A 15,368-nucleotide genomic window follows, 5' to 3' on the forward strand; every position below is an offset into this window, starting at 1 on the left:
AGAGTGTCATTAAAGTAGCAGGAACAGATAAACAGACCAATGAACAAAAACATTAACCTCCAACATGCCAAGCTAGTTACAGTTAAATATTATCTTATGAAAAACATATGAAATTAACTGTACCAGTACAATATACAGTATTACAAATTACTGTATACCATTTACGGATAACCCAGTCACTCAAAATGTCCATCTTGTGCCTTGGCACTATGGTACTAATATATCCCTGCTTCTGACATGGCCACCAAGATTGACAGCTCTTACTTTAAGGCAGCAAGAGGAGGAAACAAGTTCTCATTAGAACAATTAATGAGCTCCAATATAATTTCTGATTCTTACCCTATTTTTCTACTGCTAATGTTATATACAATACTCATTATACACGATTGTAATCATAACTCAAATTACTGCAATTTATCAATGTATATATATTTGTCACTTTTTATTTATTCATAACTAGCTGTTCACCTTGTAACTTAATATTTACTGCAATTTTTGGGGGGAGCTTTAAGACTTGCTGGAAATGCTATGCGTAATATTGGTTTTGTGAGAATGTACCCGTTAACTGCCAAAACCTGCAATAACAACCAATTGTATATTCTTTAGTATAAATCAATAAACCTATAATTAAATGTGGGAAAGGAAAGTTATTACCCAATTAGCTGTGATTTCTGATATTACCTTTGTAAGAAGTCTTTTCTGTCTCAGAATAGGTGAAATGAAAAGGTTGTATACAGGTTGCATCTCTCAAGTCAAGCCTGGCCCGAGGGAGAAGAACAACTCCCAGAACCCCATCAAGCAGGTATCAAGCAGAAGGAAGGACAACCAGAATTCTGATCATGGGGTTTACTGTCAAGTAATTCCTAAGCATTTATAACAAGGTAAGTGGCACAGAAGAATTAAATGCTTTCATCTGACTTTCAGGTTAAGTACACAATTGATTGATCAAGTGACAAACCTACTCTAAAATTCTTACCCACTATCTCAATGATAGCCACATTAACCACAGCATAAAATAATCTCTAACCTGTTGATGCCATAAATACCAAAACAATGGTACAGTTCAAAATACAGCTGGAAAAGATCATCAGAAAGCATGGAAGAGGACCTTCCACAAACTAATGATTTCAGCCATTAATCTAATGGCTAATCCACTTCAGCCATTAGAGATGATGCCATCAGGCATATTTAACTTATCTTTTGAATTTATGACCATTGATGTCAAAATTTGATCTCTGATTTCTCAGAACAGTAACTAGATATGAAGGGGCCCTTTAATTGATGCTCACCTAGCCCCCTGTCCCCTTTCCCTCTCACAGCATGCGCTATGAACTAATCCTGTGTGACCTAGCTGTATCTAGTCTGCCATCCACTATAAAGGCAGTAAACAGTGTCCTGGGTCAATTCTGTTTCTGTTGTGAGTAGAAAAAGTACATCAAATACAATCCAACAGACCAGGCAATTAATTACCAGAAAAGCCTAGACCTAGGCCAGACTGTGAGACTAGGAGAACTCTTAATTAAAATTGTCCACAGGTCCTGGTATGAGTAACCAAGAGTAGCCAAGAAATGTCACTTGTACAAACCACATCATACACTTTATAGGGTATAAATACAGTAAATCATGCCTTAACAAAAATAATGTATTAATATTTATTACTAACAATATAAAAAATAGTAAAAAAAAATTAGCAGGTAAGAAACTCAAGTGTTGGTATGCATGTACCGAGTTGGTGCAGAGTATCAAGATGCTGTGTCCTAATAAATCCTACTCCATTAAATCAGGATTTGTCCAGCAAGCTAACCTGGTCTACCAATGATTTTGTCCAATCAACTTTACTCTGTACAGTACTGGAAAAATCCTCACCTTAATTGGTCCCTTTCGATTTCCCACTGTTTGATAATTTTACGAGACTCCTCATCTTCAAAGTCTTGGCTGCTCTCTATCAGAGACTGCAAGATCATCAACCACCCACTCGTTTTCTTGTATTCTTCAGAGTTGAGGCATTGTATCTCATACTGAAAATAATATAAACTTAAATAAAACTAAAGATGCAGTAACAAGGCATTATTTGAAATGCAACAGATCCTAGAAAACTAACTAGAAACTGGTAATTCTCAAAGTTGGTGATAAGATTTACCTGAGGGCCATCATCTTTCTAGTGGCTTCAAATAGGACAGGAAGCCGGCAGCTTGTCAAAGGTCCCCCCTCACTTGTCTATATTTTATCCAGTTGGATTTTGTACTTGAATAAAATAAAATTCAAGTCAAGTTTAAAAGGAAAAAGACTTAGATCTTTGTGTTGTGATGAAACTAAACCAACCAAGCTCAAGATGAGAACTGATAATCATGGAAGTTTTGATCTGAAGACAATGAAGTTCATTAACAAAACAATGGAAAGTACATGTTAGTATAAGAATTCTATTCAAAATTTAGGCAACAACACATACTAAAGCTATTTTAAACTTTTCTAAGTAATGAACTAAGAATTCTAGTCAGAATGTTTCCTTGTCCCTTCAGGATGAGTTTTACACATACAGCTTTCACGCTATTTTTAACAGGCTTAGATATTTTATATACTTGAATCCAAAATTGCAGTCGTTAGATCTTACTCCATGTGTACTCCTTACTCTTGTAAACTTAAATGAGGCACTAACCATGCATGAAATGCAAGAAAATTATTTTTAAACAAGGCATTTTTCCTATATGAATCTAGTCTGGATATTCCATCTTACTCCTCTTATCTCATCTTTAATTGGAAATCATGGCCTGACACACTCATTGATGGTGTACTGAGCAATTTGTCCCTGTGTAGTGTTGGTATTATACATGCACTGCTACTATCTCCATTTTCTTTTGCTTTCTAACGAGATTACTCGTCTAGGTGTGGCCAGAATTTACACCAGCCTACTAATCTGCCACTAGCAATCAAGATGAAAATGGGGATGCTGAACTGGGGCTTAGCCTGCCTTCTAGTGGTGCCACCACCTGGTGAAGGCTCGGATGCTAGAGGTTCATTTTCATTGCTACCGAGAATAATTTGGGTTTCAGTTTTTGGTTATACTATACACGATGTTCCTAGAAACTGACAAAACCCCAAAAATTCATTGTTCCCTGAAAATGGGCAAAACATATTCAGGGACCAATGAAATCACAAGAATATAAATAAATAAATAAGTAAATAAATAAATATAGTGCAATGTGTAGTGTGTGCCGGAGGAGTTCAGGGATGATGTTGGATCCCACCATCTGGCTTCAATATTTTTATCTTCTTCAAAGCACTAACATCTAAGATTTTACTTGTATTCTGTGTGTTAACCAACATTTGTTAAGTAGTGATGAGATAACCATATAATTAATATAATGTGTAATATGCAAAAAGATTAGCAGTTATACACACAAAATTATAAATTCATTAGTGTGAAATTGCAATGAAAATCTTTTCAAAACTGCTCATTGCTATGAAGCTTGAGAATTTATGCAAACCACTGAACAATGCATACATGAATACTACCAGGAATGTCCAAATGTGATAAAAGTAGGCAAGGCAAACCAATCTATTGTACTACAAAAAACAAAAATAAGTAGTTAGCTTACATCTAACTCCCAGATGATTGCACCTGTTCTCCAGCTGTGATTGAGAGAAACATCAGCTAGATCAGTGTAAGGATGGTCACCAAAATATAAAACATCTTTACCTTGCCAACCCTTCATCTCCTGCAGGTGCCTCAAGTTTCCCTGGAAATAAATACAAAACTACAAGTATGAAGATAGTAGCTGTTGAAATAACCACCACAAAGGATGGCCTTGTCTTGGGGGAGGAAGAGGGGAACTGAGCTGAGGTGAAAAGTTCATTCTGTTCAGGTCACTGGATTGCAGCCTTAAACTGCCTGAAAGCACTCAAATTGTGCTCCTTGGGATGGATGCGAAATGTTTTGTAACAGACAAATGATAAAACTAGAAAGTCTGTTTCCAAACCTACACAATGAAATTACAACAAATGCAATAATTATCATTGGAATTTCAGTAAAAGCTTTGAATAGATAACTTGTGTCTGATGGAGTCATCAGATGAGCCTGGCAGATCAACTCTGAAGGCAGGCAATTGCCAAGAAAGTAATTGCCTACAGGTAATCACCTATGTGACTACATAGTTTCATTTTTATCCTCTGCTGCCTTAAATATATTTAGTAATGAACACTATCAAATTACATAAATTCATGTGTTTCGGTTGTAATATCTTTGGAACTATTTATCTTACGACAAAACATTAAGGCCATATGAATGATATGTGACATAAGACAGGAAAATACAACAGACCATTGAGTTGAGCACTTAAGATGAATGAGATACAGAAAGAAAGGAGTTATAGCATATGTTACAAGAGATGAACCCAACTATGATGCTCTATTGTGTTTATGGGAATGAAAAATTAGTCCACGGAGGCTTATCTTTGACCAAGAAACCAGTATGGAGAGTAAAGCAAATAATCAAAAGGCAAGATGGAAAATTTGACTTAATGGTGACAGCATCCCTAGATTTGATGCAGAATTGAAGGGTCAAAGACAATCATGAATGGGATGTGGGTCTAACATACTCTTGAGTCATCTAAATCTGCATCTTGAAAATGAGTGCCAGAAATAGGGCAAAAATGTGGATAAAATTTTCATTATCTTGTATTTATGGGTACATTATTGCAATAAAACCTACCTCTAAGTAAATTTTGCCTTTATCCAGGCTGGTTACTGGTCCCCAGGTTTGAATGTGGATTTCTTCATTGAGTTCACGGAATGGTCTCATGCTATCTGTGAAGAATGCTGGCTTCTTGGCACTAGCAACCACAACATCAAAGTAGTCACGCCAATTCTCTCCTAATATGTAAGACATTCCAGCGTTTCTGGAAATTTTTAAGAATATATCTTAGGCATTTGATTAATATGTAGGGGTGTCTGTATACTCATCACATCTGCAAAAATATTACAATCTGTCCATGATTACTGCTGCCAGTGATCTTGCGAGAATAATGGCTAAAGCATTCTCAGTCATAAAGAGAGGGAACTTTTTTACAAATGGAATAAAAGGTGATGAAGATTCAATGTTAATAAGTTGGGGGTGTGGCATGGGACGAGGGTATTACCAACTTATTTATATAACTGTCTGGAAGAAATATTAAACAGGAGAGGCACAAAAAAAAAGCTACTTTGTATATCCTGTTTTACCATATATATGGCACTAAAATTTTATAATTAATAGTTTCTAAATGGAGGTAAACTTGGCTCAGGATATGGACAGCATGTAGGAAAAGGAATGATACAAAATTAGTTAAAAGAATTATTCATAGTCTAAAAAGAATGGCATACATGTAGGTTATCATCTTGAGGTAATCTCGAGATGATTTCGGGGCTTAGCGTCCCCGCGGCCCGGTCCTCAACCAGGCCTCCTCTTTGTTACACATCCCCAGGAAGCGGCCCGTAGCAGCTGTCTAACTCCCAGGTACCTATTTACTGGTAGGTGAACAGGTACATCAGGGTGAAAGAAACTCTGCCCATTTATTTCCGCCTCCACCGGAGATCGAACCAGGAACCCCAGGACTACGAATCCCGAGCGCTGTCCACTCAGCTGCCAGGCCCTCTTTTTTTTTTCTCGGCAGATAACATTTTATGAAAATTGTAAAGGACAATGGATGCAGTAGTGGTCCAAATAACACATCTTCCTTCTTGTCACTTTTTAGTATCATATATGAACATTTATTCTTGTAAAATGATAAGATTTCATTTCATGGACTGCTAAATTTTGTAGAAATTCTGCTTTACATTTCTTCATATAAATTTAGGCATCATTCTTCAGGAAAGAAAGATCAAAATGATTTTAAAAATATTTGAAAACTCTATAGTAGTAGTATAGTATTCACAGGCGATTCACCTCATCCTCTGTGTATTTTTTATTTTGTAAGCACAGTTAATTGCTAATTTGTCATTCACTGATGTATCAGGCGGTACGGCTCACAAGACATCCAATTTTATATCATTTATGTTGTTCCTTTTTAGTGAACCTTACAACTTTACTATATGGCAAACAGTATTATTCATCAACCTGAAGGGTTAAAGATGCTTCATTACGATGATTGTAATCATTATATTTATCTACCCAACTGCAATACCTGTAATAAACTGGAAAATGGATTCATAGGCAGATGCAAAACAAATTTGGCACCTTTTATGCAGCATCAATACACTGAAACACAAGAAATAAGATGCATTAAACAATACTCTCATACTTACACAAAATAAAAAGGACTGTTGGTGATGATGAAAATTTCTTTATTATGCTTCTTTAGCCTATCAAAAAACGTGACAAGGTTTGGGTCTTTGATTAAATATTCACTGATGTTCCGACCCACAATGCGATGCATCTCGGGGTGTATACTGCCAATGGCTGCCTGTAAATACACAGATAATTAAACTTGCAGCTGAAAAAAAGGTTGGTTAAAAAAAAAAAATTACAACATATATTGTACTGATATTGGCTGCAGAAGCTCTCCATTCCACCAATTAATAAATGCAAATACAATTCGGGCACAAATGTTGTTGTGCCCAAATAAGTACCAAGAACCAACTCTTGGTACTAAAAGGGTTATCTTGAGGTTATCTCGAGATGATTTCGGGGCTTAGCGTCCCCGCGGCCCGGTCCTCGACCAGGCTTTCTTTTTGTTACACACTCCCAAGGAGCAGTCCATAGCAGCTGTAACTCCCAGGTACCTATTTACTGCTAGGTGAACAGGGGCATCAGAGTGAAAGAAACTATGCCCATTTGTTTCTGCCTCTGCCAGGGATCTATTATATCCATATTTGCATCATGTAAGTACAGTAAATCCCAGACAGTAATTGTTTACATCTTCAAACGATGTATTACCCTGAGAATCAACAATTGATGATGGTCGCAGCCTAAGGGTTAAACCAGGTTCTTTTCCTGCTGGGTTCCACTGTATTATGAAATAGTAGAACAGTACAATATACATTAGAAATATATAAAATAGCACAATAGTCTAATAAAAATGAAAACTGATCAATTAGGCAATCTAAACCAGGTTTCACTTCCATGGGAAATAAGGAAGAATGGGGTAGGGGAAGATTTTGTTTATACTGTGCCACAATTTACAGTAGTTAAAAATGCCTTCCAAGGAGGCATCAAGGAAATACGACGAGGTAGTCTTGCAGTATCACATTAAAAACCACGTAAAAAATCTAAAAAAATAACCCAATTCCAATGCAGACGAGTCACACTAACGTGGCTGAAGATACGAGACCCAAACCACACATCAGAAAACAAAAACAATGACGTTTCGGTGCGTCCTGGACCATTATCAAGTCATGTGACATTGGTCCAGGATGGACATTATAAAGAACCATGATAATGGTCACAACTTGATAATGGCCCAATTCCAATAAGAAGCACAATTATTATTATTATTTTTGTTTTGTCTTAAAACTTTCAACATGTATCATGCAAGTCAGTACAATGAGTACAGTATTCAAGAAATCACATGGAAACATGCACAAAATAACACATCCCTTCCAGGCATACCTATGATCAAAATAATAGCTTTGTAAACACTCGCCTTGACATCATTGAAGAGCGGCACTGAATGGTAAGGAATGTTGTTGTCCATGAAGTACTGAGCCACCTGACTCAGGAGACACATTTCCGGTAACGAGAAGAGATCGGCCAGGTGTGCCATTTTGGTTTGCTGTAACAAGTTGATCAAAATATTACCGTGTATTGAATATATATATATATATACATACATACATATATATATACTGTATATTGTACAATTACGATAAGAATTACCTGTCCAAGAGCGAGTGATCAGCAAGAACTCTACTCCCAAAGAGGGTAATTCTAATCCATTTAAATGCACTATTGAGGATTAATAAACATTATTAAAAATTCTCAAAACATTTAAAGTTACAGGCGGTTAGTAAAACTGTTAATTATTTTTACGACAAACATGCAGAAACCTTAATCCACATTTTAATAAAGCGTTAAGAGATTAATACAGGATTTTTAACATTAGAAATACTAAAACAGGTTACTAACCAACTGGCTTGGAGGTATTCTACATGCATAACACCGCTTTATATCAGGATGCATCGTGAACAGGGCTCTAAATTTCTTCAAAGCTGCCAGCTGAATAATCTAATTAACAACCTTTAAATAAAAGTTTATGAAGCAAATTGATCCCTATTTCTAAAGTTTGGCCCCTCAAATTTGGTCTGAGAATCGGCATTTTCAAGTCTAGATTTGATTTCACTTGATCATTTGAGATTTACAAAACATTTCTAGAAAGCCCCCCCTCAGTAGCTTCCCAATGCTACAACCCAGAAGTTGACAAACCTAGGAAAAAACATCAGGCCTCTGGGGGCTCAAATATACCCATTGGGGGATCAGGATCATAATATGGCCCCAAAAGAAGATGAATGCCTCCTTTGGAGAGGCTCCATTGAGAGAGAGAAATGGGGAATTACTGAGGGGGCCCTCCCAGAAATCCAGCATTGAAAGTAATGAAATGACTCTTTCTTGTGAGCTAATCAGACGCTTGCCTTCCATGCTCGTTTCACTCCTATTCCATGAAGCTGGTCAGAGGTGGATTCTGAGGGGGGTCGTGAGCATGTTGGCTGGCTGGCCAGAACCCTGGATCACTGAGGCTGCCATCTGGTAGTGGGCAAGTGTATTTAGGCAGTGATTTTGCCAAAATAATGATCATTTGCATTGTTTCATCAGGGATACAAATTTTTCCAAGCAATTGCTTGTTTTGGAATGCAGTTTTGCTTTCTGGTGGGATTTTCTTGGTACTGTGGTGATTTCTGATCACCAGGCTCCCCTTCACCTCTTTGAGGGAAGGGGCCAGATTCTGGTCCTGGTTCCTGGTAGGTATTTGTGGATCCCAGTGGCCTGTGTGCTTTCCCGGGGCATTGGGAACTACTGAGTAACCCACCAGATAAGAGGCATTTTAACACATTCATTGCTGGATTTTTCTCAATTTTAGAAACACTACATGAACCACAAATGTAAAAACACAAATCTTAGAATTCTGTGGGGAGATTTCTCATCAATTATAAATTCATGTTATTATGTCCTGTATATCTCTCAAGATTGGAAAAGTGATTTACAGTTCTTAACTACCCAACCAGAATTCAATCTGGTGAGGCAAGTTAAAAGTCAACTATGTAATATTTATGCATTATGAAATAGCTAGATATGCTCTACTGAAGTCTATTATTATAGCAAACATAGGCCTTGGGGAATATCTTTGCACTTGTGTGTTTGATTTTTCAGTTTCCAATTAAGGATATTCTTAAATCTCATTTGCACTTATTGCATTTTATGCCTTGACTAATATAAAATATGAAACGGGAGAGTAAATGTAATTAGAGTGCAAATAAGGAATGGTATTTTAGTATACATTAACCAATTATTTGTTTACATATCATGCTGCATAACAATTAACACACATTCTTTAAGGTACCAAAATTAATAAAAATAGAAGAATCAGATAAGAATAATGTATCTAGCACACCTTCAGATATTCCTATCCAATAGAAATTAAAACAGACTGGTAGCAGTTTCATGGATAATATTACATATGAATGAAAATATTACAAGTGGTCAGAGACACGCCTAGAATTTTAGTAGATTCAGAAACAAAATACAGTAAGGTTTTTGAGTGAAATGAAAAAGCATCTTTCCGAGTAAAGTAGTGTAGATCATTTGGTAACCCCATAAGGCAAGATCTAATGTATTTATTGGCCGGGATCATGAGACGGGTAGATAGTGATATTCATCCTGGCATCACAAGGAGTTTTATATCATTCTAGCATTTTCATGTTGAGGTTCTAGAGGGTCACTTAAGATCATTCAATTCCACCCAGAATAAATGAGCACAGTTTACGCATAGTTCTTACAGTATTGAGACAAAAGTCTCACGCTTCCATGTAGGCACATGAGCAGTTAGTAAGAGTTCTCTGCCAGCAGTTAACTGCATTGTCAAGATAGCTAGGAATAGCTTTGCATTTTAAGTATTTTCACTTCTTGGTCATTCTGGGCTGGAGTGAGTTATCTCCATTGACCCATGAACCTTCTTATGACTAATGAGATGCTTTCAAATTCCCTGTGGTGCCAGTTATAGAATATCACCCTCTGCTTGTTTCATGATACAGGGTCCTACTGAACAGATGCAGCAGATCTTACCTTTGTAGACAATGAAATGTAACAATTTCATGTGAGTAGAAAAGTTTGCAAAGCATTAAGGAACAAAGTTGAGATACAATAGAAAATAATGGTATCAAATAATAATTGTAAAATATATAAACAATTACAGTACAGCAATAGTTTAAAAGGATTTAAATATTAATACTGAATAGTGAAGGAAGTCGGAAGCAATATTATTGGAGTCTAGCTCAGTGGGACAAAGTGAAGTAAATAATGAGAAAAAGAATTATCGTAATGAGGAATTTATGGAAAATAACACTTTACAGAACTCCTTTCTCGGCAGAATCCTCCATCTGCCATCTAAGATAAGAGCTGATGTGCCTCAAGACCATGCTAACAACACAGTTAAGCAGGATGACATTCTTGGCACCAGCACCACAGGAAATTTTACATCATCCCTGCACAGTCATAATATCATGCCAGTCTCTCTAGAGATACCTCATTCTAGACAAAAATTGGTCTTATTATGCAACCCACAACAGTTAACTAGTGAATACCTATTTACTGCTAGGTGAACAGATGCAGCAGGTGTAAGACAACCAAAGGAAAATTCACAGAACATGCAAAAAGCCTCTCCAAGTCCTCTCATGGTTACAGAGACTTACCAACAACAGGCACTTGCTAACTGCTCGTTTGCCTGTCTGCTCTGAAGAACAAAGGAGGCATCTCATCACCAGCTCAGCAAGTGTCTGCATAAGCAAGTGGTGAAAGATGGGATGACACAGGAACTGAAGCACCTCTTGAGGCTCAAGTGATGGAAAGTGAACCCCCAAAAGTGATGGAAAGTTAACCCCCAAAAAGTGATGGAAAGTGAACTCCCAAAACTGATAGAAAGTGGACCCTGAGCAGCACACTTCCAGTCCTGAAGCTTCAGTTCACAGGTCAAAGCCACAAGATAACCCAGATCCTTCCCAAAATAAGCTTGCGCAGACGATGCAAAACCTGGGAACTGAGGGGTCAGATCTAATATGTCCGTGTAGAAGCTTCAAACCTGGAACTAGCAAGCATAATGTGACTGTCAAAACTGAGTGGCCACTCAAACATGACTCCCAATTTAAATCCAAGAGCAAGACAAACTTTTGGCCCAATAGGAAATAATAATAATAGATACTGTAGATGGAATGTCTGTCAGGGACAAAAAAAATACTCTGAATGGCATTCTTTAATGCTGCACCAGGCAGAATGCTGCCAATTGTTATTGTGCTGTGCCACAATGCTCAACACTAGGGATGTAAAGCAAAAGTCACAGGTCATTAGATCCTCCACCCGTGACTGAAGGTAGAAGATATGGGAATGAGACGTGGCTGCAAAAGTATTAGTGCAATGAGATTGACGGACTTAATTTGTCAACAAATTCAAGATTGAACCTTGGTGAGTGAGGTAATATGCATATAACACTACTTGTCAAAGCTTCTTTTGGTATTCTAACAGTTCAAAGTCAGCATACATGAGTTAGCCAATCATACCCAGAGCAGAGCATTAAACACCTATGCTTATGGAAAAAGGGCAGCAGACCATCAATGAAGTTCTATAGGCTCAAGGGGGGTTACCTCACTGTGATGCACCCCGGCATTGAATAAAGATTAGACCAAAAGAACTGGGGAAACACGTGCACACACATAGTGCATTATATATATACAATATATGCATAGACCACACTGCTCTAACAGTTTCTGGATGAAAACAACTGAATCATGCATTACCACCTGTCTGCACAAATCACAGATAATAGTCAGGAAGAATGTGAGGTGTTTTGTACCTGGAATCGTGAGGTGTACACAGTGGTTCCATCTGATGGTGAGTGGTTTTGGTAGTCAAGTAGGCAAACTAGCAGTTAGCTAATCCTATGGCAGTGGTCACTAATGTTCCCAAAATATGGATTGGAAAGGCTTTAAGATTTATGAGCATGTTAAATTTCTGGGCTGGGCTGAATGATCTCCAGTGACTTGCACGACCTTGCAGGGACGACTGAAAATTCCGTGGCACTGGTAACAAGAATATTGTCCTGCCTGAAGTTGCATGATCCTGGTCACAAGACAGTGGCTCTTACCTTGGGGAACAACCAAATGTGATAGCTCAAGAATGCACGTAAAGAGTAAAGAACTTTAATAATAAGATGCACCTTTATAAATTAGCCGAGATGTTACTGGTAGCGAAGCACACTCACAGGTTCAGTTGTGAAGCTTTCACATTGCTTCCACACAATGCTGGCAATATACTGGAAATGTAGTAACAACACAGGCTTTCATCCAGTCCACACATGCATAGTGAGTTTCTTACTTCTCAACTTTACACAGTTAAGGAGAAGAAGTATTGGTATCGTGCTGGAATTCCGCACTGGAATTTGAATATAAATATTTGTTGAGTGTTTAAAAAATATGAATCAAGTGTTTTAAATCATTCTAGCCTCATGCTTTTTTGTAAAAATGAAATATGATATTTGAATAGAAATGCATGTTTTAAATATTGCAAATCAAGAATCAAGTATTTCTTAAAGGCTGTGTGTGTGTTTGAGTGTTGTTACTCTTGCTCCTGAACGGTCCATCAATTAGAATGAAATTGAAACCATTACTTTACAATAACATTTGAAAGTGCCAATTACGTTTGTGCATATTGGGCAAAAAGAAGAGGGCAGTTTGCTATGGGACAATTTTCTAGGCGATTATTAGTATCAAACCTCGTTGCGCACGAGTTCAGACCATGCAAAATGCAAGAATTTTTTTTACATCAGGGTTCATGGTGTATAACAGTTGGTTTCTCTGCTCTATACATAGCAACTCGTACCTAAGGGAGCAGCTGAATATGACAGCTCAAAAAATAATAAAGGCATTTGCAAAACTGCCATTAAATGTGCAAACTTCGATTCAATGTAGACGTTAGCGACCTATGGTTCTGTACTGTATGTTTTGAGGACAATAAAAACTTCCTTTTTTATTATACATGTAGTGTGCCTGGTAGTTTCTTAATTATTTATCTCTTTCGTATGGAAAATGGATGAACTTTTGATCAGCTAATGGTCTTCCGATGACTTATAATAAATTTATGTTAGTTTAAAACATGTCAAACTAATAAAGCAATAGCAAAGACAATGCATGAATATATTTTTCTATACAAATTATTTGAATAACTTAAGAATTTTTTTATAGAAATACTTGTAATTACAGCCATGTCAAAACTCAACCATTTCAATATTCTATAAATATATATATCTTTTTATACACAATATCCACTCTATTTAAGGACCTATATGAGGCTATACCCTAATCATTAAATCTGAGGTTCCGCTAAATCTGGTGACAATACAATTACAGTAACTCATTAAATTATATCCGGCAGAGTACTAGGTCAATTAAAGTAAATAAGGCTCCAGTTACTGATCTTAAATTCAGCCATTAGAACCATTGAGCAGGTAAATCAGAGGTCCTTAAATGAAATGGGTAGTGAGATAGACAGACAGACCCCAGGTCACCAGAGGATCTCCCCACCAACAGCACCAGTATCAGGACCACTGCATCAGTGATCGTTGGTGCAGTGGTCATGGTACTGGTGCTGTTGGTGGGGAGACCCTTAGTGGCTTGGGTTCGAATCTTCTAAGGGGTTAGAGTTATCATGATATCTGTGATTGGGGACCATTCAAGCTTTGCTCATATTATACGTACGTATGTACATACATACACACATGCGTGCACACACACATCCATTGAGGGGGTCTTGGTAGTACAGTTTGCTTCATTCTCTAATCCCAATAGGGAATCCTGGGTTTGATTCCTGGGTGGGAGAGAAATGACTGGGAATGTTTCCTATCACTTAGTGCTTCTATTCACCTAGCAGAAAACAGAGACCTAGGAGTTAGTCAGCTTGTTGTGGGATTACATCCTAGAGAGGGCCAGTACTTCAACCATGGGGAAACCTCGATATAAGCTTAACGTACGTACACAGGCTGCCTGTCTCCAACAAACCGATTATTAATTATACATATACCAGTACATACGTAAGTACATATACAGACAGACACACACACACCCACACACACTTTTCAGAGAATAACCAAATATGCAGAGATGATGCAGTGCATCTCAAGGTGCAGTGGAAACAAAATGCTCAAGGAGTTGAGTAGGAACAAAGCAGTTGGCCCAGATGGAGTTTCACTCTTGGGTTCTGAGAGAATGCACATCGGAGCTCAGCATTCCACTTCGATTTTTCAGTCTTTTTGTGTACTATACATACTAGTTCACATTTGTCTTGGCAAATATATACCAGTATGGAAAATGGGAAACATAGTTCCAACCTACAAAAATGATGGCAGGGAAGACACTCTTAATTATAGACTTGTACTGCTGACAAGTGTGGTAGTTAAAAACTTTAGAAAAAATAATTAAAACCAGACGAGTAGAAAACTTTGAGAGAAATTATATAATAACAGACACTGTGGTTTTCAAACAGTAAGATCCTGTGTGCAAATCTACTTAGTTTCTATGAAGAAAGAGGAAACTTTCCAATGAGGAAAACAGAGGAAAGAGATGGGTGGGTTGGCTATTTATCTGAACCTATAAGAAAAAAGAAAAAGGCTGTTGACAGTTCTATATAAGATTGTTCTGGACACGAACACACTGGAGGGGTGACACTTTTAACATGGATGAAAAATTTTCTGACAAAAATTAAGGCAGTAATTAGAGGCAATGTATCAGACTGGAGAAAAGTTACTAGTGGAGTACTACAGGATTCAGTTCTAGTACCAGTAATGCTCATTGACTATACAAGCAATCTACCAGAAGGAATACAGAATTATATGAACATTGCTGATGATACCAAACTACTAGGGAAGATAAGAAACCTAGACAATTGTCATGCCCCTTCAAGAAGACCTGGACAAATGTGTATGGAGCAACATTTGGCAAATGGAATTTAATGTGAATAAATGCCACATTATGAAATGTGGAATAGGAGAATATAGGGTACTCATACAACCTACAAATTATATGAAAAAGCTTTAAAGAATTCTGATAAAGAAAGATCCAGGGGTGGATCTAGATAGAAAACTCTCACCCGAGGACCACAAAAAAACATTGTGCGATTAGTATGCTACATTTTCCAATCT

General features: G+C 37.3%; 1 protein-coding gene across 1 annotated transcript in view; it reads right to left on the bottom strand.

Moving 5' to 3' along the window:
- The window catches only part of Nt5c (5' nucleotidase C), a 31,970-nt gene that overhangs the window by 5,345 nt on the left and 11,257 nt on the right, over positions 1 to 15,368 (bottom strand). Inside the window, exons 4-8 of the mRNA XM_045745964.2 lie at positions 7,617 to 7,745; positions 6,280 to 6,437; positions 4,709 to 4,895; positions 3,597 to 3,737; positions 1,867 to 2,018 (exon numbers count right to left, since the gene is read on the bottom strand). Of these exons, the coding sequence (XP_045601920.1) occupies positions 1,867 to 2,018; positions 3,597 to 3,737; positions 4,709 to 4,895; positions 6,280 to 6,437; positions 7,617 to 7,745 (767 nt within the window). The remainder of the gene's footprint in view (positions 1 to 1,866; positions 2,019 to 3,596; positions 3,738 to 4,708; positions 4,896 to 6,279; positions 6,438 to 7,616; positions 7,746 to 15,368) is intronic.

This window comes from Procambarus clarkii, chromosome 39, assembly GCF_040958095.1.
Source record: "Procambarus clarkii isolate CNS0578487 chromosome 39, FALCON_Pclarkii_2.0, whole genome shotgun sequence".
Lineage (NCBI taxonomy): Eukaryota > Metazoa > Arthropoda > Malacostraca > Decapoda > Cambaridae > Procambarus > Procambarus clarkii.